At 48.5% G+C, this 20,887-nt stretch overlaps 7 protein-coding genes across 7 annotated transcripts; 3 read left to right on the top strand and 4 right to left on the bottom strand.

The window, feature by feature from the left end:
• Positions 1–639: 639 nt before the first annotated feature.
• EDB82DRAFT_515361 (40S ribosomal protein eS25) lies at positions 640–1,480 on the bottom strand. Its single transcript, XM_025738484.2, has 4 exons — positions 1,386–1,480; positions 1,252–1,283; positions 968–1,191; positions 640–872 (listed from the first exon to the last, which is right to left on the bottom strand). Exons 1-4 carry the CDS (start codon positions 1,386–1,388, stop codon positions 847–849), a joined length of 285 nt encoding a protein of 94 aa, XP_025593241.2. The 5' UTR covers positions 1,389–1,480; the 3' UTR covers positions 640–846.
• Positions 1,481–1,524: 44 nt separating this feature from the next.
• Positions 1,525–2,698, top strand: EDB82DRAFT_515360 (40S ribosomal protein uS7). The gene is made up of 3 exons (XM_025738483.2): positions 1,525–1,830; positions 1,923–2,106; positions 2,193–2,698. The coding sequence occupies exons 1-3, from the start codon at positions 1,691–1,693 to the stop codon at positions 2,508–2,510; spliced, it is 642 nt and encodes a 213-aa protein (XP_025593240.1). The 5' UTR covers positions 1,525–1,690; the 3' UTR covers positions 2,511–2,698.
• Positions 2,699–4,035, bottom strand: EDB82DRAFT_515358 (uncharacterized protein). The gene has a single exon (XM_025738482.2). The coding sequence runs from the start codon at positions 3,738–3,740 to the stop codon at positions 2,886–2,888; it is 855 nt and encodes a 284-aa protein (XP_025593239.1). The 5' UTR covers positions 3,741–4,035; the 3' UTR covers positions 2,699–2,885.
• An 821-nt stretch (positions 4,036–4,856) lies between these two features.
• On the bottom strand, positions 4,857–5,618 carry EDB82DRAFT_548373 (necrosis inducing protein; the record flags this gene model as incomplete). The annotated part of the gene is made up of 2 exons (XM_025738481.2): positions 4,857–5,340; positions 5,395–5,618. 2 exons carry the CDS (start codon positions 5,616–5,618, stop codon positions 4,857–4,859), a joined length of 708 nt encoding a protein of 235 aa, XP_025593238.1.
• Positions 5,619–8,519: 2,901 nt separating this feature from the next.
• Positions 8,520–15,234, top strand: EDB82DRAFT_324375 (uncharacterized protein). Its single transcript, XM_025738480.2, has 2 exons — positions 8,520–14,401; positions 14,451–15,234. Exons 1-2 carry the CDS (start codon positions 8,896–8,898, stop codon positions 15,038–15,040), a joined length of 6,096 nt encoding a protein of 2,031 aa, XP_025593237.2. The 5' UTR covers positions 8,520–8,895; the 3' UTR covers positions 15,041–15,234.
• A 624-nt stretch (positions 15,235–15,858) lies between these two features.
• Positions 15,859–17,733, bottom strand: EDB82DRAFT_529967 (uncharacterized protein; the record flags this gene model as incomplete). Its single annotated transcript, XM_025738479.2, has 3 exons — positions 15,859–16,487; positions 16,553–16,889; positions 16,957–17,733. 3 exons carry the CDS (start codon positions 17,731–17,733, stop codon positions 15,859–15,861), a joined length of 1,743 nt encoding a protein of 580 aa, XP_025593236.2.
• A 1,332-nt stretch (positions 17,734–19,065) lies between these two features.
• Positions 19,066–20,879, top strand: EDB82DRAFT_324321 (uncharacterized protein). Its single transcript, XM_025738478.2, has 2 exons — positions 19,066–19,534; positions 19,588–20,879. The coding sequence occupies exons 1-2, from the start codon at positions 19,266–19,268 to the stop codon at positions 20,768–20,770; spliced, it is 1,452 nt and encodes a 483-aa protein (XP_025593235.2). The 5' UTR covers positions 19,066–19,265; the 3' UTR covers positions 20,771–20,879.
• Positions 20,880–20,887: the final 8 nt, after the last annotated feature.

The raw sequence follows: 20,887 nt of genomic DNA, 5'->3' as shown, positions 1-20,887 counted from the left end.
TTGATATATTTCTAGACCGGTTTTGTATTTGGAGGAGCACGAGGGGTCAGTTTAGCTTAATGACCACCCAAGCGACTGCAAAAAGATATAGGGTTTTAAGCACCGAAAACTAAAATTTGACGATTGACAACACATTTCTGATGCTTTGACCGGTCATTGGTACTCCCTCAGAACATGCTTTGTTTCCTAATAGCTCCCAATCGAATCATACACTCGAGGTTGTATAGGACTTGTTGATGACGAAACTAGACTCCAGCGAGAGGGCATGTCTGCTCGTTTATGGGTAACAAGATGCCATCTAGGGTCTTGGCGTACCGCAATTGTTTATCTTGTGGTTCTGATCTGGAGTGTCCATATTGTATGAAACCTATATCCGTATCCTGCTGAAGACAACGAGTGACTGGTATGTGGCTGCGGCAAGCCTATCAAGTTCGAAAAACTCGTTCATCATACCGATATACCCACGGATAACAGCAGGACCATGAGCCAGATTTAAACGCAAGGTCGACTATACATTTCGGTCGGTTGTTACTGTTTCGCCTTACGACAATAGCGTCTTGCCGAGTCCGTGGAAATGTATGCTTTGGCATGGGACCATGTATCACAGATAGACGATTCACAAAAGATATACTACGATGAGAACCATAAATTGGTCGTTTCGAAGATTTTTCATTCCGTTGCCGTTTGTGCTAAAGCGATTCCGTCCCAATGCTTAACCGAGCATGAATAGCGTCCTAAACCAGGCTTCTTTTTCGCCTTGCAACACCCTCCGACCATGTGGCCTGTCTATCGTCCAGGCCACCCAGACGCACAATCGTGAGACTCAAATTTTTCGTTGAATTGCATTTAGTCGGTACCACCAACGGCACGGGCTGGAATCATGTTAGCAGTTGTGTCGAGGTAGCGTATCGAAGTGTGTAAAGATAGTTCGCGCGGGGAGAGTGAAGGAGGGGGAAGGCGGTCATACTGTAGATCTTCATCTTGCTGTGTGTAACCACAGGCTTGATGATGCCCTTCTCCTCGAGGTCGGCAAGGCACTGTCGGGCCAGAGAACCGTTGATCTTCATTCGGTCGACGAGGGTGGCGATAGTGACCAGACGGTAAGACTGAACATCCTTGTAGAGCTTCTCGGAGGTGGTCTTGTCGAGGACGACGGCGTGCTGGGCCTTGTCCTTGACCTTGCCCTTGGACCTTTGAAAATGGGTAAGTATTTGATATTCGGTGACGATGGTCGTTACGCTTCAAACATACCACTTCTTCTTCTGCTTCTTTGCGGCGGGGGCCTGAAATCGAGAGTCAGTCAAACCATCATTGTATTTTAATTTTTCGCAAAGTCCCCTCCCTTTCTCTCACAAAAGGGGAGGGCGTCGCCGAGAAAAACTTACCATTTTGTCTGATGTTGCTGTCGACGGGAGTGTGAAGACGACAGTAAGAGAAAGTGTGGTATTGCGATCGCTAAGAATGAACGTCTCCAAAGTCGCGAACCACTGAAGTTCAAGGGCAGGTGAGCCCTAAAAATGAGGAAAGTGCGACCAGATGTGGACCCACATTCTTCCGCGTTGGCTCTAGGGCCGACACACCAAAAATTCCATGCCCTGAGATCTCAAGCAACCCAAGCCCACCTCTTCAACTTTGAACATCTCATCCCGCACTACTAACGCCAGTCCCGGAACCCGACTGTACAGCAAAAATGTCTGACAACGGCGAGATCGAGGTCGAGAACTCCGCCCTCTACGAGGTGCTTCCTAAGGATGTTGTTAAGGAGGTTGGCAATGTCAAGCTCTTCAACAAGTGGGACTACGATGTTGAGGTCCGCGATATCTCCCTGACGTACGTTTAATCTGAACTGTTGGAGGCAAAAAATTATCTCCAAAAACCTCACTTTTGTGCGCGACGACATGCTGACGGACGTCCCACGACAGTGACTACATTTCCCTGCGAAACCCCGTCTACGTCACCCACACCGCTGGCCGATATGCCACCAAGCGATTCCGCAAGGCCAACTGCCCTATCATTGAGCGATTGACCAACTCTCTGATGCACCACGGCCGCAACAACGGAAAGAAGCTCATGGCTGTCCGAATTGTCGCCCACGCCTTCGAGATCGTACGTCCTCCTACCTGAGAAGCCCTCGAGAATAGGGTCTTTGTCAATTTTTTTTCACGGCCACCAAGTGCTAACATTAGGGCCAGATCCACCTCATGACCGACCAGAACCCCATCCAGGTCGCTGTCGACGCCATCGTCAACTGCGGTCCCCGTGAAGACTCTACCCGAATTGGTTCCGCCGGTACCGTCCGACGACAAGCCGTTGATGTCTCTCCTCTCCGCCGAGTCAACCAGGCCATCTCTCTCCTCACCACTGGTGCCCGCGAGGCCTCTTTCCGCAATGTCAAGTCCATTGCTGAGTGCCTTGCTGAGGAGCTTATCAACGCTGCTAAGGGTTCTAGCAACTCTTACGCTATCAAGAAGAAGGATGAGTTGGAGCGTGTGGCCAAGAGCAACCGATAAAAGGTGCAAAGGTGTATCACGTCTGGAAGGGTTGGCTTTGGCGTGTTCCGGCTTATTTCAGAATTGCATTTTGCGTTCATCGGGTCTGGGAACGCGGCTATGGATTTTCTTAGGTGGCTACAGATTCAATAAAAAAGTCGGGCTCCCTGAGAGTTAAATGAAATGAACTCAAAAAAAAAACATAAACAAAGTCTTTTAATGCATAGCTGTGTTTATAATCGCATGAATCTTTTGATGAATTCCACTAGACCCTTGTGTTTCTCTTGTACGTTTGAGAAAACGCCTACGCATTGTTATCTCATATTTGTATCCCTCTCTACCTGGGTAGGAATTCCAAGTCTGTCATGCATCGCCGTTCACGCAAAGAATGGGTATCTAATCTAGTCGAACCGTCTTGTCTCCGATTTCCAGTCGCTGAAACATACCAACATGGGGTATGCCCTCTTCCCACCAAGTGCCCATATCCTCATCCACCTCGAAGCCCCATTTCTTCCAGACGTCCACGACCTGCTTCTGCGCGTGAACGCATACCAACCCTGCCCATTGGGGTATCTTCATGTCAGTTCCAATGACCGGGTCGAGTTGTTCAAGGCCGAACTCTTTGATATTAGGATCAGAGTATGAGGGATTCTCTCTCAGCCAGCTAAGAACTGTAGTCACAAGTAGGCCAGCGATGCGACGTCCTCGAAACTCCTCAATAACTGCCAGACGACCCAGTTTCATGTACGGCTCCTGCCCGTTGTGAAAAGTTGTCTTTCGGTCCATGATGTATGGCTTCTCTGTTGAGGTTTCCGGCGCATCTCCATTTTTGTGGCCGTTATGGTTGCCGCCCTGGTTACCATTCTCGTCTTGCAGAACACCATTCCAGTACTTCCCACCATTCTCAGGATGAGGGTCATGGGGGAATGGCACAAGTCTTATAGTTCCAATCGGGGTTGAGCGCGTTGAGCTCTTCCTGGGTTGCATGACTTTACCCTCTTCATCGCGAACTTCCAATGTTTCCACCGTGTTAATACTCGCGTAGATGACCCAGTGACATGAACGTGAATCGTCGTCGTCGAATTCGTTCTCGGCGGGGACCTTTTGCTCCTCAACAAAGACAGCTTCGCGAACCTCCATCGCATCCAGAAAGGTTTGCGAGATGTTTGGCGGTTGTTCTTGTAGAGGAGCACCACGCTTGTAGCCTTCAAGGTTGCTGGGTGCAAGAAAGGTGATGAAGGGGGTTCCCATTTTGGTGGCTTTTCGCAATAGCTAAATATGTTCTCAAGTGCTTCTGATGAGAGTATACAAGTCCAAGTGTTGTTGCGGTAATGGTATCGACAATCTTTTACCGTGTGGAGGTGCAATAGAGAAATGCGTCAATATGACAAAATACCAAGTGGGCTGTAGTTTGAAGATTCAAATCTCTGACAACGTAAAGAAGTATTGATTATCACAACTGATGAGGGAAGAAGAAGGAAGAAGGAAGGAATTGGGAAAGAGGATTCAGCATCTTCTAGTAATATTATTCGCATTCGTTTCTTTACTGAGAAAGGGGAAACTACCTCCCTACCTACTACCTAATATGATGTTAATCCACAGCGCGGGGACATGCACCGCAATCCCCGAACAGCGAGAATTACGGTAGGTGACTCAATCCTTCCATTAGCTCTGATAACGTCTGGGCATCAACAGAGGCGTGCATTGTTGATTGGTTGTTGATATCACGGACGGGCGGCTTTCCTCGCCACTCTACATTTTGATAGAAAATCCAAACTTTGATCAGAGAGGCTATCACCACATTTTAATTGCTGCAATTATTTTGGCGGTGGACCCTGAACCGACCGAGCTTAACTAACACGCAGTGATTTTGTTTCGGTGATGCTTGGCCCACATGCTTCATCCGTCAACGGCCCACTATAGTCGATGAGTCTCGTTGGTTGTTCAACTGCCTGGTCAAGTCAAGTTGCATCTGGACAATGATTAACCTTCTGTTTAGGTGGCCTTTGAAGACTGTCATTGGATCAAAGAATCGTGGCAAACAACCATCATAAAAAAAACAACTCGACTCAGCATTAAGCAATGATGCAATACCAAGGACGTCTTAGGTCAAACAGCTGTCGCAATTATCTTGATATGCGTATTCTATGCGTTGATGTATCAAATGTATCAAATGTATCGCTGAGGCATAGTATGGATTGAATACACGATAGATACGGTGTAAATAATAGTATTTACGAGAACGACAATACTAGCAGGCTATCTAGGAAACTCTCACACTATAAAGCACACTCATCATTGAAACCTCGAGCTGTTGCTTTACTTCCATCACAATGTCCCTGGCCCTCAAGAATTGGATACGTCTGCTTAGATAGCCGCCTTGCCCAAGTTCGACTCAAAGGCACCGTCCTTGAAAGGAACGTTGGCGCTGCCAAAGTCAGTGTTCGTCAACGCCGTGCGAGCCGCAGCAGGCAAACTCTCCCAGGCTATCAAGGGCTGCTGGCCACCCTTCGTGTCAGTAAAGATCATTTGATGGTTGGTCGGCCAGATGGCGGTATAGCCCACCAAAGGACTATTGCCCGAGAAAGTGCCTGAGCTCCTCCTGTCATATCCGCCGTGCTGAGAAACAGCCATGCCAACAACACTGGCGCTTGTGCTTTGACTGGACAGCCAGATCACGGCGTTCTCCCAGTCATGACGGTGTCCCAGGCCTGGCGAGGGTGAATCCTTTGGCATATACCACGAGTACATGATGGCGTATCGGCCGTTGTAGCTGCCGCCTCGAGCATACACCTGACCAGTGCTCGAGCTGCAGCCGCTCGAGGATGAACCACTTGTGGCCAGTCCTCCGCTACAACCAAAATCAGTCTTGAGTTGAAACGCACCAAGAGAAGAGGATACGTACCCTGTGTTGCCTTGGGCGTCAACAGCGGGGAAGGAGACACATCCATTGAATGTCTTGACGAAAGGCTTGTATTTGAGATACAGCGCTCCAGCAGTGCCCGATGGGACAGTCTCTGGGAAGCCAACGACGGCGTCGTGGTTGATGACGGCACGTCGCTCAATAGGTGATCCGAGTACGCCTGAAGCGAGAGCAATGCCCGACAGGAGTTGAGCGATTTGTACCATCTTGTTCGTTGTGATGTTAGAACGCGACTCAAGACTACAGAACAGGAAAACCTTGAGTAGTAAAGTGAGTGTATCGAGTGCTCCAAGCGTGTGGGAATCGGACTCTGGGTCTGATCAGAATATTACAGACTGGGAAGTCGGCCTCTCAACTTGGGGAACTGTTTAACTTATGAAGAGCATCTTTACACCCCCACTTCCGAGATACTACGTTAAATCGCAGGGTCTATGCAGCCACGAGGTTATATAGAAGCATCGAATTGGCGGATTATACAATGATTCTTGGTCCGTAGCGCAGATGTTGCTGCTATGGACTGCCTCATTGGGAATTATGACCGACTGCATACATCTTGTGAGAGAGCCTGACGTGTGGGGTGCGCTTGGGGGACATGGCAGTTAGTTATAGCATCGTGCAAGGTAACGGCTCTTGGTGAGCTTAAGAGTTGCTTGTATAGATGGACAGGATTCTGGTGTCCTCACCAAATAGCATTATAGTGATAAAGAACACACCAACGCAATTCATGTGCAAAGCATCTTGGTATGTAGACATCTGAGTGTGAAGCACTCAAGGTGGTTGGCCTCCTTCCTAGTCTGTCCTCTCTAGCCAAGCAGCGACGACGGCAGGATGGACAGCTCGTGGTGTAACGGAGGAGTTAATTGGGATAAAGATCAGCTCTAAAGTGTTCATCGAAGTGGGTATCAGATTACAACGACAACGGGTTCCCCTCTTAAGAGCAAGGATGGTTAATATTATATCAGCTCAAACTGCCGGCGGTTAATTAACCGAAAACAGCTGGACTTTAACTGCAGGTACAGTACAGTGCAGTATGTATATTCGAGGTTCAAGTCTCGAGAATAAGTAATAGTCAATGACGCGTGTTGAATGCATGAGCTGAAATCGATATGACCAAATTTGTGTTGCAACCTCTCGAATTATATCGTGCACTTAATTTAGCCTTGTACCCTCCTATACGACTGCCACTGATGTAAGTGCGACATAGTTTAGGGTAGCCTTACATTGGGCACTACTCTAATGTAATAACGTTAGTTAGGCGTTTGGCTTAACCATGTATAAATGTTGTTAACTTTACTCTATTTCTTAAGCGCAAGGTCTGTGAGAGAACGTATATGTGATGGTTGTGTCAGTTATCGACCATCTTTTTTGTCCCTTGCTTATTAGGCAGGTTTTCAAGACCAAAGGCCAACATCGTGAATTTTTGGAACAACCACACACTCACACATTATTGATAACTAGCGTGTTTCACAGAACCCAACAGAGATGTTCAGCTCTCTGTGTGAGGTATAGTTCGTCCCGATTTGGTTGATATTGTATGTGCTGGACAGATGTGGTGGCACACGATCAACAGCGCATTGCACCTCATCGATGAAGCCATGCATTATCAGAGCAACGGTGGCACATGGTGAAAGAATTTAGGTGGATGAAGGGTTGACGCAGGGATGGAGTAAAGCATTCTTGCGGATTATAATCGCGCGAGGTGTCTCAGAGCGGGAGGTTTAAATTCCAGCTGCCATGTGTAGTAGGTGCATTGGAATAAAGAAATGTCTGGTTCAGGTATTTGAGAGAGTCAATTCGATGTTAGGATACATTCAGTTATCACTTGCAGAGATGTTGATGCGGTTGTAAAGGTGATCATCGGGAATAAGCGTTCGTTTATGTCCGTACATACAGTACGTGCAGTACTATCGCAAAACCGGCGGTTTGGCAACCCCTTCGAAGCTATCGTGAGACATGTCATTCCTTTGATGCAAGGTTGGTGGCGGTAGAATTCGTGCATCGCACAGGCACAGCATAAAGCAGGGGTAACCCATCATTCAACTACATATGCACAATTTATTCATGCTGATGATTTGTCCAAAAGTCAAATCTCGGGAATGAAAGATGCGAACCCTGCAGATTGGATGAATGAACTTTAGTACCGAGGGGAGCATGTATGTATACAGGCCATCATGAGTGGATATCGTACTAATGACAAGACTGACACGAGCCGGTTTGAGGACCGGGCGCGTTATCATTCTTCGTTTCATCTGAAGATTAGCCGTGGTATATCTATTACTCTGTACTTGAGGATAAATAATGTCGTCTCATTAATGTTAGGTGGTGTGCAAGACTGCCTGCAGCTAGGGGAAACAGTTTCTTCATGGCCCTGTATGTCTTATCAAACTTGACCTTCTCGTCGATCCACACTCATTAACTTGGAGCACATACCGTACAGTAGTGGAGATGGAATTGAGATTGGGAGACTAGACCCTGTAACTTCAAAAGCAAATAACGATTGTCTATAACCCAAAAGATATCCATATATTATGTATCTGTGTAGCAGATATGTTAGGTTTTGGATCCCTTTTGCCAAATTACCTGTCGGTAGCAGACAGCCCTAGAATTAGAACTCCCGAAACCTGGGACCGTTTGGTATTGGTACCTATTGGTATTGGATTCGATCTTACTACACATCGTTAGTCCATCCTTTTTTGACTCTCTTAGCACGTTATTCATTCTCAGTTTCTAGCCTCTCTCAAGTCAAGTCACTTTCCCTTCAACCTTTTTCCCGTTCAGAAATATACAGGCTTTTCCTATTGTCCGATTCTGTTTAATTCTTTTACTTCACTACCTATTCTTTGAATATCTTATTTTTTCTTCTTCATTTGTTTCACACTAGTACTGTCTGTACCTTGGCCAATTCCTTTCTCAGTTCTTTAGTCCAACCCACCTCCATTCATATCCCCCATCCCATCCCACGCAAAAGGCTGAGGCCACTCCTTGATCTAGAACCCTTGCCAGAACCCGCCGCAAGCTACCTTATTTCGCGTTTGCTCAGGGGTTCTGAATTTTGAGTGACCTGACTGTGGCTGCCAGCCAAACAGTTCATTCAACAACAACGAATTTGTTCAAAGTCGGCGCGATTGAATATAATTCTACCAAAAAAACCACTTCTTTGCGCCGTGCTCGTCGCTTTTTCTTTTTCTGATAACCGAGCCGAACCCAAAATCCATGAGCCTGCGATTGGCCAACGGAGCATCTGTTCAACAACAGCTCCTAACACTGCGCCCTGATATTTGAATATCTTGATGAATTCTCCAGTACAACAAAGACCAAACGTCCCGACCACCAACTTGAAACCCGACTCTCTCGAACCGTAAAGATATCTCTTACCTCGCCGTTGCCGACCCCCAACTGCGAAATCCTCGACAAGTCCTAGCACCGACGGCTGTTAATCTGAACTCCCTCTATAAAGTCGGTCCGGCTCAGCGAAGATCTTCAATGCCCTGGCAGCCTCTCCCCCGCATCGCGTTCGCCGTCGCGACCTTTCCGTTTCCCGCATCTAGCCCGGCCGACCTTCCTCTTGAAATTGGCGATGAGCTCTATATTATCGAGGAGACGCCAGACGGCAACTGGCTGCGCGGTTACCTGGTAGCGCCTCCCAGTCTGCTGGCTGGCTTGACTTCTGTCAAGGGTCAAACCCTCGAGGCGCGTGTGTTCAGCGGAATCTTCCCTAGAAGCTGTGTCGAGGTTCGAGAAATGCTGGGAGAACCAGACGAGGGCGAAGAAGACGACGACACAGCGAGTGATGGCCCCGCCGTAGATGGTGATATGCCACGCGCAAGTGATTCTGCCAAGAGCGGCGTGACGAATAATTCAGCTCGCAAAAGTCGCAAGGAAGGAAACAGGTCAACCATCTCCAGCAGCCGCACCCCTTTCAGAGAACTTCCTAATGGCACTCTGGGCAGCCTCTCTGTGCCCGTGTTAAGAGACCCCGATGCCCCACGCCCTGCTGCACCTGTGCCGATGTTGAAGATTGGAGACGAGACACCGACATCGCTTTCAGAACCCTTGATCGACGAGATTGCTTCATGCCTTAGAGAGTGGCACTCTACCAACTTGCACGAGCTCCTTCTTTCTCGACAGTATGGCCGTCTCGACCAGCTCTCACAGCTAATCACAAACCTCAACTTACATCGTCAACAATTTCTATATAACGTCCTTACTGCTCACGAATACGACCGTCTACGCGAAAAGACAGTGTGGGACTTGGTACGGGTGAACAAGCTCTGTGGAGGAGAGGTCATTGTTCGGGATCCCGAAGCTCGAGGAAGGGTCTTGACAGCCGACGATTGTATTGTCAAGGTTACCAAGTTGCAATCTGTGATGAGTCTGCTGGATGAACCCCCACAGTCTACAGCTGAGCTGACCGCCTTGCATCACCTCATGGTTGATATCAAAGGTTTTGCTGGTGCTTCAATTGAGGAGACCTCCCTTGTATTCTACCTCGTCAGCAAGCCTGCATATGGCCAGCCTTCTGTTCTCTCAGAAGGATTCACCGTCAGGATACCCGCAGGCGGCACACTTGTCAACTTGGCCAAGCACGTTCAAACAAAAACGCTTTTCACAGACCTGTCTTCTCAAGATGTGGGCGATGTACCTTCGGCAGAAGCCGAGCTATTCCTCGTGGTCAAAGTATTGGCGTCTCATCAGATTATCCCTCCGCAATCTCTATCTCGATCCGGAACCGCACCATCAGCTTCGTATCCCAGAGACCCAACGAAACCGAATTCCTCAGGCGGCATCAAATCAAGAAGAAGTCTTATGTGGGGTAGCAAGAGCTCGAGGGGTATTTCTCGAGGCTCACCTGTGTCACGGATGGACGCTGTTGCCGAGCAGAATGACGGACGACATTCAATGTCCGGTTCTGAGAGCCGAGAGGGTTCCGGGCCGCCAAGTACGGCGGGATCAAAAACTGGAAGTCCAGCAGATGGTACACAAGCCGCGGATCGCACAATCGGCCTCGGCGTTTTACGGCTGAACCCAATTATGAAACAAGACGATGAAGTCGAGCATTTGATGAGTATATGGTCATCCTCGTTGAGACACGCGGGCGAGAATGATGCTGATGATTGGGACCCGTTGGTCAAGGAATTACTGGATAGCCCATCTGGACACTACGAGAAGTCCCGAAGGGGAGATCGATTACAGCTACAGCTCAAGAGCTTTAACCACACAGACGCTGACATTCTCATAAAATCCACCCCGACTATGCTGTCAGGGGTGGCCAAGACAAACAAAATGGGATTCTCCGGCGCCCCTACAAGACCTCGCTCAGACATCTACTTCACCTTGAAAGATGCCATACTTGGCAAACAGAACCTCCTGTCACGATTTGGCGGCAGTGCAACAGCAATGCCCTCCAGTATCCATGGTAACAACCTACAGATAACTCTCGAGGTTAGGAAGACCTCTGGAGAGCGAATCGATAACTGCATATTCGCTTCCTCAAATACAGAGCCGTTAAGCACCTTTAAATCGATAGCCGCAGAAAGAGGGGAGCCCTGGAACCAAACACTGCGTCTTTCTTTGGCTCCTAATGACGTGTCACAAGCTCATATCGTCATGTTTGTGTCTGATATGCCTAACCCTCCATTCGCCATTGCTCACATACCATTGTGGGACCAGGGGGCGTTCATACGTGACGGTCGACATGGTCTGCTGCTCTATAAGATAGATGAGCACACCTCGACCGCACAGCCTGGGCCAACCGGAAAGGGTGGATATCTATCGCTCTTGTGGAGCCCCCAAGGCAAGGATGACCACGCAGCTGATGACAACGGCCCTCTTACTGTTCTCCGTACCGACACATACCTCTGTAGCACTCGATTCTCACAGGACAGGGTAATACTTGGACTTTTGAAATGGAGAGATCTTCAGCGAGAGGAGGTTCCTGGTGTGCTTAAGCAGCTCATTTTTGTACCTGAGATCGAGGTGGTCAAGCTGCTCAATGATGTATTGGACGGCCTGTTTGGAATCCTCGTGGAATACTCGGGCAGTCACGAATTTGAGGATCTTGTGTTCACTGCTCTGGTCAGAGTTTTGGGCATTGTCCACGACCGAAGATTCAACTTAGGACCTTTGGTCGATCAGTATGCCGAGAATCTGTTCAACTACCCCTTTTCAACGCCATGTTTGATGCGGTCGTTCACTCGACTTCTTCAGAACCCTACTGAACCCGAGACCGCCCGGAAGCTGCGTGCTACATTCAAGGTTGTCAGGCACATCCTTAAATTCATCACTCATGCAAGAAATCAACAAAAAGAAAAGGAAGCTGGCATTGGCATCACCTCCAACACAACGGGGTTTACACGCGAGCTCCGTGCCATTTTTAAGGCTCTTGACGCGATGATGCGCAACTCTGCCCCTGCACTTGTTGGAACACAGACTCTCGCTGTTCAGCATTTTCATCAGTGGTTACCAGAGCTTGCTGGTCTGCTAAACACGGAGGAAATCCTGCATATCGCGATTGACTTCATGGACTCATGCACTGATGTCAAAGGCAAGCTCATTCTTTATAAGCTTGTACTGATTATCAATTACAGCAAGCTAGACCTGTTCGCCCACCCCGACCAGAAATTAGCCTTGAGCACCAACACCGTGAGATGGATTACTCCTCACTGGGGTCACACAGGAGAGATGACAGATCAATGGAGAGACCAAATCCGTCTATGTTGCTCTGTCCTGGCCAGTCAGATTGATTACCTTGGCTCCGAGATTCCCGACCACATTCCTAAAATAATTGATTCCTACTTGGTGATCCTTGCGGCTCCTTGCAAACCAAAGGATCGACTTTCTCTTCTTTTCCCATCATCATACCCTTTCCCAACTAAGCCTGTTAATGACGACCTTCAATTCGACGAAGCCTTGGTCGAGCTTTCTGCTATTTTGTCTTCGATATCTAATTCACCCTCAGGCATGCAACTTGAGCTTGCCGAGGACGACTTGACCACTTTACTAGAAAATCTGCTTAGAGTACACATGAGCATTCTCAAGGGAGAGGCATATCCCCTAGAATGGTTGAGTGTGCACATCCATCATCACAAATCGACTATGCGGACACTTGAGTATCTTGCTGGTACTATGCTGGAATCATTCCTCCCTGAGCCAGAGGAAGCAGAGACTTTTAATACTGAACTATGGAAGCTCTTCTTCACGACCCTTCTCAAGCTGGTGGGCAGCACGTCTCTTGCATTGGAAACTTTCCCAGAACAGAAACGAAGAGCAGTATGGAAGATTGCGGGTGATGTCCGAGAACATGGTGCTGAGCTCCTGCGCCAAACGTGGGAGGCTATCGGATGGGAGACTACATCCGACGAACAGAACCGGTACAATCTTTCAAAGATGGGAGGCTACCAGGTGCAATATGTTCCTGCACTTGTTGGCCCAATTGTGGAGTTATGTCTTAGCGTGCACGAGGGTCTTCGACGCATGGCGGTTGAGGTGCTGCAAACAATGATTGTCAGCGAATGGACTCTGAGTGAAGACCTATCAATTATTCAAACAGAGACGATTGATCGTTTGGATTTGTTCTTCAAGGAGAAGCCATTAACTGAGAGTATCCTTCAAAAGTTGTTCATTCACGAACTTCTTGAACGGTTCGAGCCCCTGGCAGATATACCTGACGAGCCATTATACACTGCTATACGTGAATTTGTCGGCACCATTGACGAATTCCTCGATCTTCTTGTCGCTGTACACAGCAGCGATGATACGGGCGAAGCCTCGAACCTCATCAATCGTCTCAGACTCATGGAATTCCTCCGCGATATGCAGAAGGAGGAAATCTTTGTTCGTTACGTACACCAACTTGCAGATCTGCAAGCCGAATCGCGAAACTACACCGAAGCAGGCCTGGCTCTACGACTTCATGCTGACCTATACGAATGGGACCCGACTAGCCAAACACCCGCTCTCCCAGACCCAGACTTCCCAGCGCAGACACAGTTTGAGCGAAAGGAACGGCTATACTTCGATATGATCAAGTATTTCGAAGATGGAGATTCGTGGAGCCACGCTTTGGCAGCCTACAAGGAACTACAGGCGCAATACGAGAGCAATATCTTCGATTTCTCCAAGCTTGCCAGGGCCGAGCGGGCAATCGCAACGATTTACGAGACCATCTCAAAGAGCGACAAGATTATTCCCAAATATTTCAAGGTTGTCTACAAGGGACTTGGGTTTCATGCAAACCTCCGAGATAAAGAGTTCATATACGAAGGATCTCCTAGCGAACGCGCCTCAGCCTTTACAGATCGTATGCAGGAGCAGCATCCAGCTGCTCAGATTGTCACTGGGGGAGACGTTGACGATGTCGAGGGCCAATTTCTGGTTGTCTCGGCTGTCACGCCTCACCGTGATCTAAGCCACCAAGTCTTCCAACGCGCACGAGTTCCACAAGTGATTCGAGATTTCCTTCTCTCCTCTCACTCTCAGACCTTTTCCATCTCCATACGGCGTAACACAACCGGCCCTGTCAAGGAGCACTCTGCCGAGAAGTTGGTGTTTACGACTGCCGATGCCTTCCCTACGATTCTTCGTCGTAGCGAAGTCGTTGATACCCAAGAGATTAGTCTCAGTGCTCACGAAACAGCCCTGGAACGCATTGTTCGCAAGACCCAAGAGATGACCGCCCTCGAACATCGAGTAGCCGACGGTAACGGAGACCATGCGCAGCTGCTCCTCGACGCAGTCAGCGTATCAGTGAACCCTATCTCTGAGAATAGCGTCGCTTGTTACCGACAATTGCTGCCAGAACCCAAGGCGGCCGATGAAGATGCCGAGGAAGAGGAGGAAGAGGAAGTGGCGGAGATAGAACTGACTCCCCAAGATAGCGCGATTAAAATGGCACTTGTCGATCATGCTATTATGATCAAGAGGTGTCTGGCCATGTTCTCTCGAAGTTCCAATGAGCTCCTCAGCCAGAAACACGACGAGCTTCATAGATGTAAGTCAAGATCCGAAAGAAGCCCGGTCCATCTTACTGATCCACACAGGTTTTGAGAGCACATTCGCGCCAGAAATCGCACACTTTACTCCTCCTCAACCACAGCGCGAGCTTGTTGCAACTCCTTCACCAACTTGGAAACGGTCATCTCGTTCCTCTTCAGCAAGCCCCAAGAACAAGAACGCTGGCATCGCCGTCAACGGCGTCACCACAGAAGAGGCTTCAGTGATTAGACCGGTTTCGAAGCGAGGCACGCGACTAAGCTTCCTCGGCGGTAGCAAGAAGAAGGAACCCGAGTTGCCAACCGAGCCTGAGGAAGCAAATGGAGACATCGAGACCGCAAGCAACCTCAGTCGCTCTCTAAGTCAAGGCCAAAGTAAAGAGCAGGGCCGCCGACACAGCTTCTTCCGTGCGCCGTCCCAAGACGAGAAACACCCTGAATCCCCTGGAGGCCTCAGCGGTCGCGGAAGTCTCGACCAGCAATTCGGAGGTGGCGACAATAATAATAATAACAACGACAAGCCCACCGAGAACAAACTTGTCAGCAGGAAGGGCAGCGTCCGCAAGAGATTCAGCATGCTCAAGCTGGGCCGCAAAGGCAAAGGCAATGGCATGATGGGAAGCCTGGACGAGGAGTAGAACTACTTCCGGGCTTATTTTGGCCGACGCAGTGTTGGCTTTGACGAAAAGGCATCTCGACGCCGAGAAGACGAGTATTTGCAACCACTGAAATGAGACAGTGGCATGAACAAACCTAGACAGGTTCATCTTATACTTCCTTTGTCTTTCTAATTTCAACTATAAAAAGGCTTCCGGCCTAAATGGGAAACAGAGAAAGGAGTCATGTATTCACAACTAGAGGAGCCAGGGTTGGACCACCTTGGGGAAACAGAGATGAGGTGCGGAAGTAGGAGAATGGGATGAATGGATATACAGTGTGCTATACCTCGCCACCCTCTTGACGATTAAAGAAGGGCTGGGCTTTTATTTCTTTATTGCCTATTGTTTCGTTTCTATTTCTCGTTGATGCTCATTCTTTTGTCTCTTGAACGAAATTTTGCATTCGTTCCATTTATTTTACCCCCTTTTTATCATGTAGCTTGGTGTTCTGGATACCTGGGATGCTGTGTATGCCTAGTTGTGGCCATAGGGATATTGTGTGTGTGCTTCAAGCACGGTACAATTTATGTTGAGTGTCTTTCGAGGCACCGGCATTTATAATCTAATCTTATGCTGTAGTGATGGGATACTGCCATCGGCGATTATACTATGTAAAGGTAGTACGAGACATCATGAGCATTGGTCAAATCGACATCTCGTTGTGATCGTCACGCGTTCGTGTTCATAACAGGAAGACAATAGGATCATGGCCCGTCGCTATGCAACCGTCGTTCATGATCTGTGAACATTCCCCTTCCCTAAAGCATTGTCATCAAGTTGCCTGCTATTTGTATTCATCACCTCAGGAAGGATGTCCACCCTTCTCCAGTGCCCTTGAAGCCGTACAAATGCGACACGAGCGTTCGATCGCCGTTCTCTTGGTACGCATTGCGTGTCTCCTCTGGTCCCCATGCAACCAGCATCTGCTGCTTCCGAACCACGATGGGATCCTTGATAGCATCTCGCTGTCCAATCTGTCTCATGTACAAGGCCGGTACCACAGTGCAGACGTTGTGCAAACGGTGGTAAAGCTCCTTCTTGGATGGTGGCGGGTCAAGTTTTCCCAAGTTGAATGTCTTTCGGTTCTGCAGCACGTTCTTGCAGTCGAGATTCTCGAGTGTGTCGATAAAATCGGTAGATGTGGTAAGCTGACCTCCAGCTCTGACGATAAAGGAATTGATGTCAAGGTAAAAGTGGTTGGTTGAAATTTGTAGCTTCTCGTAGAGTTTCATTGCGGGCGCGACGACTCGTTGACACGTATTCTGGCAGAACCAGTTGAACTGATCCTTCTTAAAGAATATTTTGAGTATGTTTGCGAGTTCGCGTGTCATGGCCTCGCGTCGTTCGTTACGAACCGCCTTGAATTGGGGAGAACTGAGAAGGGCGTTATACGCTTCAGCAGTCCATGTTCTCACAGAGAAAAGATCTTTGTGCGAGTCAGCCGGGTTTTCAAGTATGGTGAGTGAATTTTGTTTATCAATGTGAACATACCTCTCTTGGGCTCGACCGACATTTGCATTTCCTTCTCGATGAAGCTTATGACTTCGACGTAACGGGCAATCATGCCATACAGAACAGTCTGAAAGATGTGGTCGTGCAGATATCTCATGATCACAGATGTGATGATATCCTCGTCGGTTTCTGGGAAGCTTGAGCCATGGATCAGATCGGGGTACTGGTACAAGAGGTGTTTAAATCTGGTAGCATCTACTGCTCGCCTCTTGGCATTACTGAGGAGGGCATCAACTCCTTCTTGATGATCGTCCAACCACGGATCCATGAACTTTTGAACCCAGTCCTGAACTTGTTCGACGAGAGCATCGTACTCCTAGGGTCCAGAAATCAGCAAGCATGTATAGAATGTACACGTGAGAAAGAGAGGAGGAGTAACGTACCTGTCCAACCTCTTCCGAGGTCAGTTCCTTACGGTAGGGCTGAAGGCTAAAAATGTGAGACTGTGCGTCGTTGAGTTGTTCCCTGAGCGCACGATTCTCTTTCCCTAGCTCTTCTACCTTGTCTGCCAACGCCTCACTGCTGATCTCCACCTCTGTCATGTTGGAACTCATTCTTTGCTTCAAGCTGTTTAATTTCTCTGATAGCATGTCTGACTTTTCTTCTGCGATTTGTTTGTCCGTGGTGAGCGCAGATAGTTGTCTCTGAAGGTCCTTGATGCGGCAGTCAAGTTGGCAGTTTTGTTCACGCAGCTTCTCGTTGCAGTCGGCTGTGTTGTTGTTTTCGAAACCGGCAAGCTCCTCGAGCGACTGAAATTCAGTGGAGGGTGCTAAATCAGCCTTTAGCATTGTTGACGGCTGCGAGACACTGTCATGGCTGAAAGCTTGTTCAGCAGCGGGAGAGCTGTCCAGCTCCATCAGATCGTGCAAGGCTGACTGGGTTTGCACATTTGACTCTTGAACCCGTTCTCCGGATGGTATCTCAACCCAGTCACCGTTTTCTAAACTGTCAAGCATTTTTGGGTTTGCGGACGATGTCTTATGGAGCCGCTTCTCAGGGGAACGTGAAATTTCCTGACCTTCTCGCTTGCTTTCTTTCTGACCCGGCGTAGAACCAGAGTGGCTCTTGGTGCGCGGCTCTTCTTTTGTCCTGTTTGGGGTACCAGAGACTGGCTTGACCTCTTCAATGGGCTCTTTTGGAGGGACGGAAGGAGGGGCCATTGTTGAGAGACTGGTCAGAGATAGGTAGGTTTGGTGGCCGAGACAAGACGACGCAGGGGAAGACAGTTGGATAGTAGGACAATGTCACTATTTTACCGATCTGATGAATGACGACTGATGGACTAAAGATGAGTGCAATGGCCCGAGTGAAGTATGATGCAGTGCTGCAATAAGAATGCAGCGTAGACAAAGATGTAGAATGGAAGGCGAAACGTTTCGTCTGTCGGATACCTGCAGCTTGACAGACAACGGATCAACCTAGAATGGGCAGAATGGCTGAAATGGTGATGTGAGTTGTCTATAGGCATTCCAAGTAAAGAAGAGGCTGATTGCATTGTGCAATAGCACGGAAGGAAGGGAGGGGGTGCCGGTATCAGAGGCAGACTGCATCGACCTACTCATTGGCTTGACACGAAATGCCCTGTAAATGGCTGCCTACTTCTACTTAGTTTCAGGTAGGGCACTCTAGGTATAACCAGAGGCTGTACAGACTGAGTATACATTCCGTTATCTTGTTTGTCTCTGTTTTAGATAAGTCAGATGATATTCTTTAAGGTGTATTCATGGACTGGGCGAAGCAGAAATCAAGACCTTGTCAAGTTTATCTATAGCCTGATAGCTCGCGCAATTAGGATTCGTCAAATATCATAAATACAAAAATGCATAATGAGTTTGCTGGCTGTACAAGGTAAAGGGCATATAGGTATCTGTTTAATTTGATTCATCACGAGTCGTCTGGGCTCTCACATCAAGCCGAGTCTCAAGATGGGTCGTCCAAAAAGCCTCTACAATGAACCCCGTTGATCGACGCACCCTCATAGGTACCTTGCGCTGCAGGGCGTTCAATCCCCCGCAATAGCTAGGTACTAATTTGGACCCTTCATGACCTCAGCCGCACCCGCAGTCGCTTGGACTAGTGCCCGGTTTGAGCTAACCTCGGGCGACCTGACCTTGGGCACGCCTGGTCAGTAAGTTTAACAGAAGTAGAGCCTTGTAGACTTCTACGCAAGGCAGAATTCTTCTGGGCAAAACAAAACAAAAAAAAACAAAAAAAAACACAAAAAAACGAATAATAGTCTAGAAAAGGGCTTACTGCATTCAACACCTAACAAACCCCTCATCAGGGAATAGGAAAGTGGTTAGATAATACTGCAAAGTTAGGGTGTAGGTCTATAACTCAATCCATCCTACAGTATTCGTCCAAAGTAAGAAAACAGAGCTATGGAGGACCGGCCTTTCTTCCATCCCTTCACTTAACTCGCCTGTCAAACATTTAGGCTACTCTTCTACCAAACCATTGTAGTCTTAAGGCTTTCATCCCTCACATGATACTATTTCTTTCTTTTAATACTCGTCAGTCGCTGCGTGTCACACAAACGGCCGGTATTTAGCTCTAGAAGACATATACCTCCCATTTAGAGCAGCATTCCCAAACTACTCGACTCGTCGAAGGAGACTTACAGAGATTTGGCATCCAACCAAGCCTTTCGCCTTCATATCTAAACTCGCAGCTCGTATACCAACAAGCCAACATGGATTTCGACAAGCTCAAGATTACTGATCGGAAGATCATTGTTGGAATCGATTTTGGCACGACCTATTCTGGAGTCGCCTGGGCCGAAAGTCGCAATCCAACGAGACGAACTTGCATCACACAATGGCCCGTGTCAAGTTCCAACAGAGAAGGAGAATCTAGCGACAAGGTCCCTTCAAAACTTCGATACAATGGAGACAAGATCGAATGGGGTTTCTCCATCCCTATCACTGCACCCCAAGATGAAGTTATTGAATGGTTCAAGCTGTGAGTATTTCTGCAGTCTTGACGCAAATACCCAACTAACTGTTGCCTTGAAGAGACCTCGATCCTGATCTACAAGCAATGAGTCAATCTTTGAGCTCCAATGGTGCACGAGGCGGCCGAAATGTAGACAAGCTTGTCACCGACTTTATTTCGCAGCTTGGTGACCATCTGTTGTATACTCTGCGCGAGAAGCTAGGCGACAGCATCGTGAACAGCACCCCTCTCGAATTCGTCGTCACCGTCCCAGCTATTTGGAGCGATCTAGCCAAGGACAAGACAAAGAAGGCATGCCAAAAGGCTTCGGGCCTTTCGGTGTCACAGCAGCAGGTTCACCTTGTCTCCGAGCCTGAGGCCGCTGCGATTTATGCTTTGCATGGACTTGACCCCCATGGACTGAAAGTTGGTGATACCATCGTCGTGGTCGACGCCGGAGGTGGCACAGTCGACTTGATATCATACACTATCACTGGCCTCAAGCCCATTCTAGAAGTTCAAGAAGCGGCTCCTGGTTCGGGAGCTCTCTGTGGCTCTACATTCCTCAACATGCGCTTTGCGAAGTATCTTCGAGGTAAGCTGGGCAAAGAGGAAGGCTTTGACGAAGAAGTTATGGCCGAAGCCATGGAGGTGTTTGAGAAGAAGGTCAAACGTCAGTTCACCTTGAACACTGCGCCCGACGAAACCTACAACATCCCCGTGGCAGGTTTGACCAACAACAAGACTCTCGGTATCAGCCGAGGACGCTTCGCTTTGAAAGCATCAGATCTCAAGACCATCTTCGAGCCTGTCGTGCTTGAGGTTATCAGGTTGGTCAAGGACCAGATCGCGGCTAGTAACGTGCCTGTCCGCGCCATCCTTCTGGTCGGTGGTTTTGGAGCTTCAAGCTACCTCAAAGAGCGACTGAGGATTTCCGTCGACAATTCCATCCAGATTATGCAGCCACCCAACGCATGGCAGGCTATTGTCCAAGGCGCTGTTCTCAAGGGGCTCGCCAATGCCGCGCCGGAACTTGCTGTAGTCAGAGTGAAGAACCGCAAGGCTCGAAAGCACTACGGCACGGAGTGGCGCGCTCGATGGGACGACAAGATGCACAGCCACCTCAAGAGCAACAGAACGTGGTGCGGCCTGGATGGCTGCTATAAAGTCCTTGCAATGGAGTGGTTTATTACTAGGGTGAGTCTTTATGGTCATCAGGGTACCAGAAAAGTTGGCCGCTGGAAGCATAAGAGACGAAATTAGCAGGTCACTTTATGCTCCTTAGGCTATAGTCCTTAGGCTACTTATTTTCATACCCTAAGACTTAGGAGGCCAACTTTTCTGCTACCCACTAGAGGGTCAATTATACTCGGGAGATTC

This window comes from Fusarium venenatum (genome assembly GCF_020744135.1).
Source record: "Fusarium venenatum strain MPI-CAGE-CH-0201 chromosome Unknown EDB82scaffold_4, whole genome shotgun sequence".
In the NCBI taxonomy this organism is placed as follows: Eukaryota; Fungi; Ascomycota; class Sordariomycetes; order Hypocreales; family Nectriaceae; genus Fusarium; species Fusarium venenatum.
Note: the sequence above shows the minus strand (reverse complement) of the source record. Positions and strands in the feature narration are given on the sequence as shown.

Bases quoted from the DNA above. Each gene is read 5' to 3' on its own strand.
- EDB82DRAFT_515361 (XM_025738484.2), bottom strand. The intron at 1,192-1,251 runs GTATGTTTGAAG...CCATTTTCAAAG, and splicing joins AAGAAGCAGAAGAAGAAGTG to GTCCAAGGGCAAGGTCAAGG. The intron at 873-967 runs GTATGACCGCCT...ACATGATTCCAG, and splicing joins CAGCAAGATGAAGATCTACA to CCCGTGCCGTTGGTGGTACC.
- EDB82DRAFT_515360 (XM_025738483.2), top strand. From the start codon at position 1,691: ATGTCTGACAACGGCGAGATCGAGGTCGAGAACTCCGCCCTCTACGAG. The intron at 1,831-1,922 runs GTACGTTTAATC...GTCCCACGACAG, and splicing joins GTCCGCGATATCTCCCTGAC to TGACTACATTTCCCTGCGAA. The intron at 2,107-2,192 runs GTACGTCCTCCT...CATTAGGGCCAG, and splicing joins TCGCCCACGCCTTCGAGATC to ATCCACCTCATGACCGACCA.
- EDB82DRAFT_515358 (XM_025738482.2), bottom strand. From the start codon at position 3,740: ATGGGAACCCCCTTCATCACCTTTCTTGCACCCAGCAACCTTGAAGGC.
- EDB82DRAFT_324375 (XM_025738480.2), top strand. From the start codon at position 8,896: ATGCCCTGGCAGCCTCTCCCCCGCATCGCGTTCGCCGTCGCGACCTTT. The intron at 14,402-14,450 runs GTAAGTCAAGAT...TGATCCACACAG, and splicing joins ACACGACGAGCTTCATAGAT to GTTTTGAGAGCACATTCGCG.
- EDB82DRAFT_324321 (XM_025738478.2), top strand. From the start codon at position 19,266: ATGGATTTCGACAAGCTCAAGATTACTGATCGGAAGATCATTGTTGGA. The intron at 19,535-19,587 runs GTGAGTATTTCT...GTTGCCTTGAAG, and splicing joins GTTATTGAATGGTTCAAGCT to AGACCTCGATCCTGATCTAC.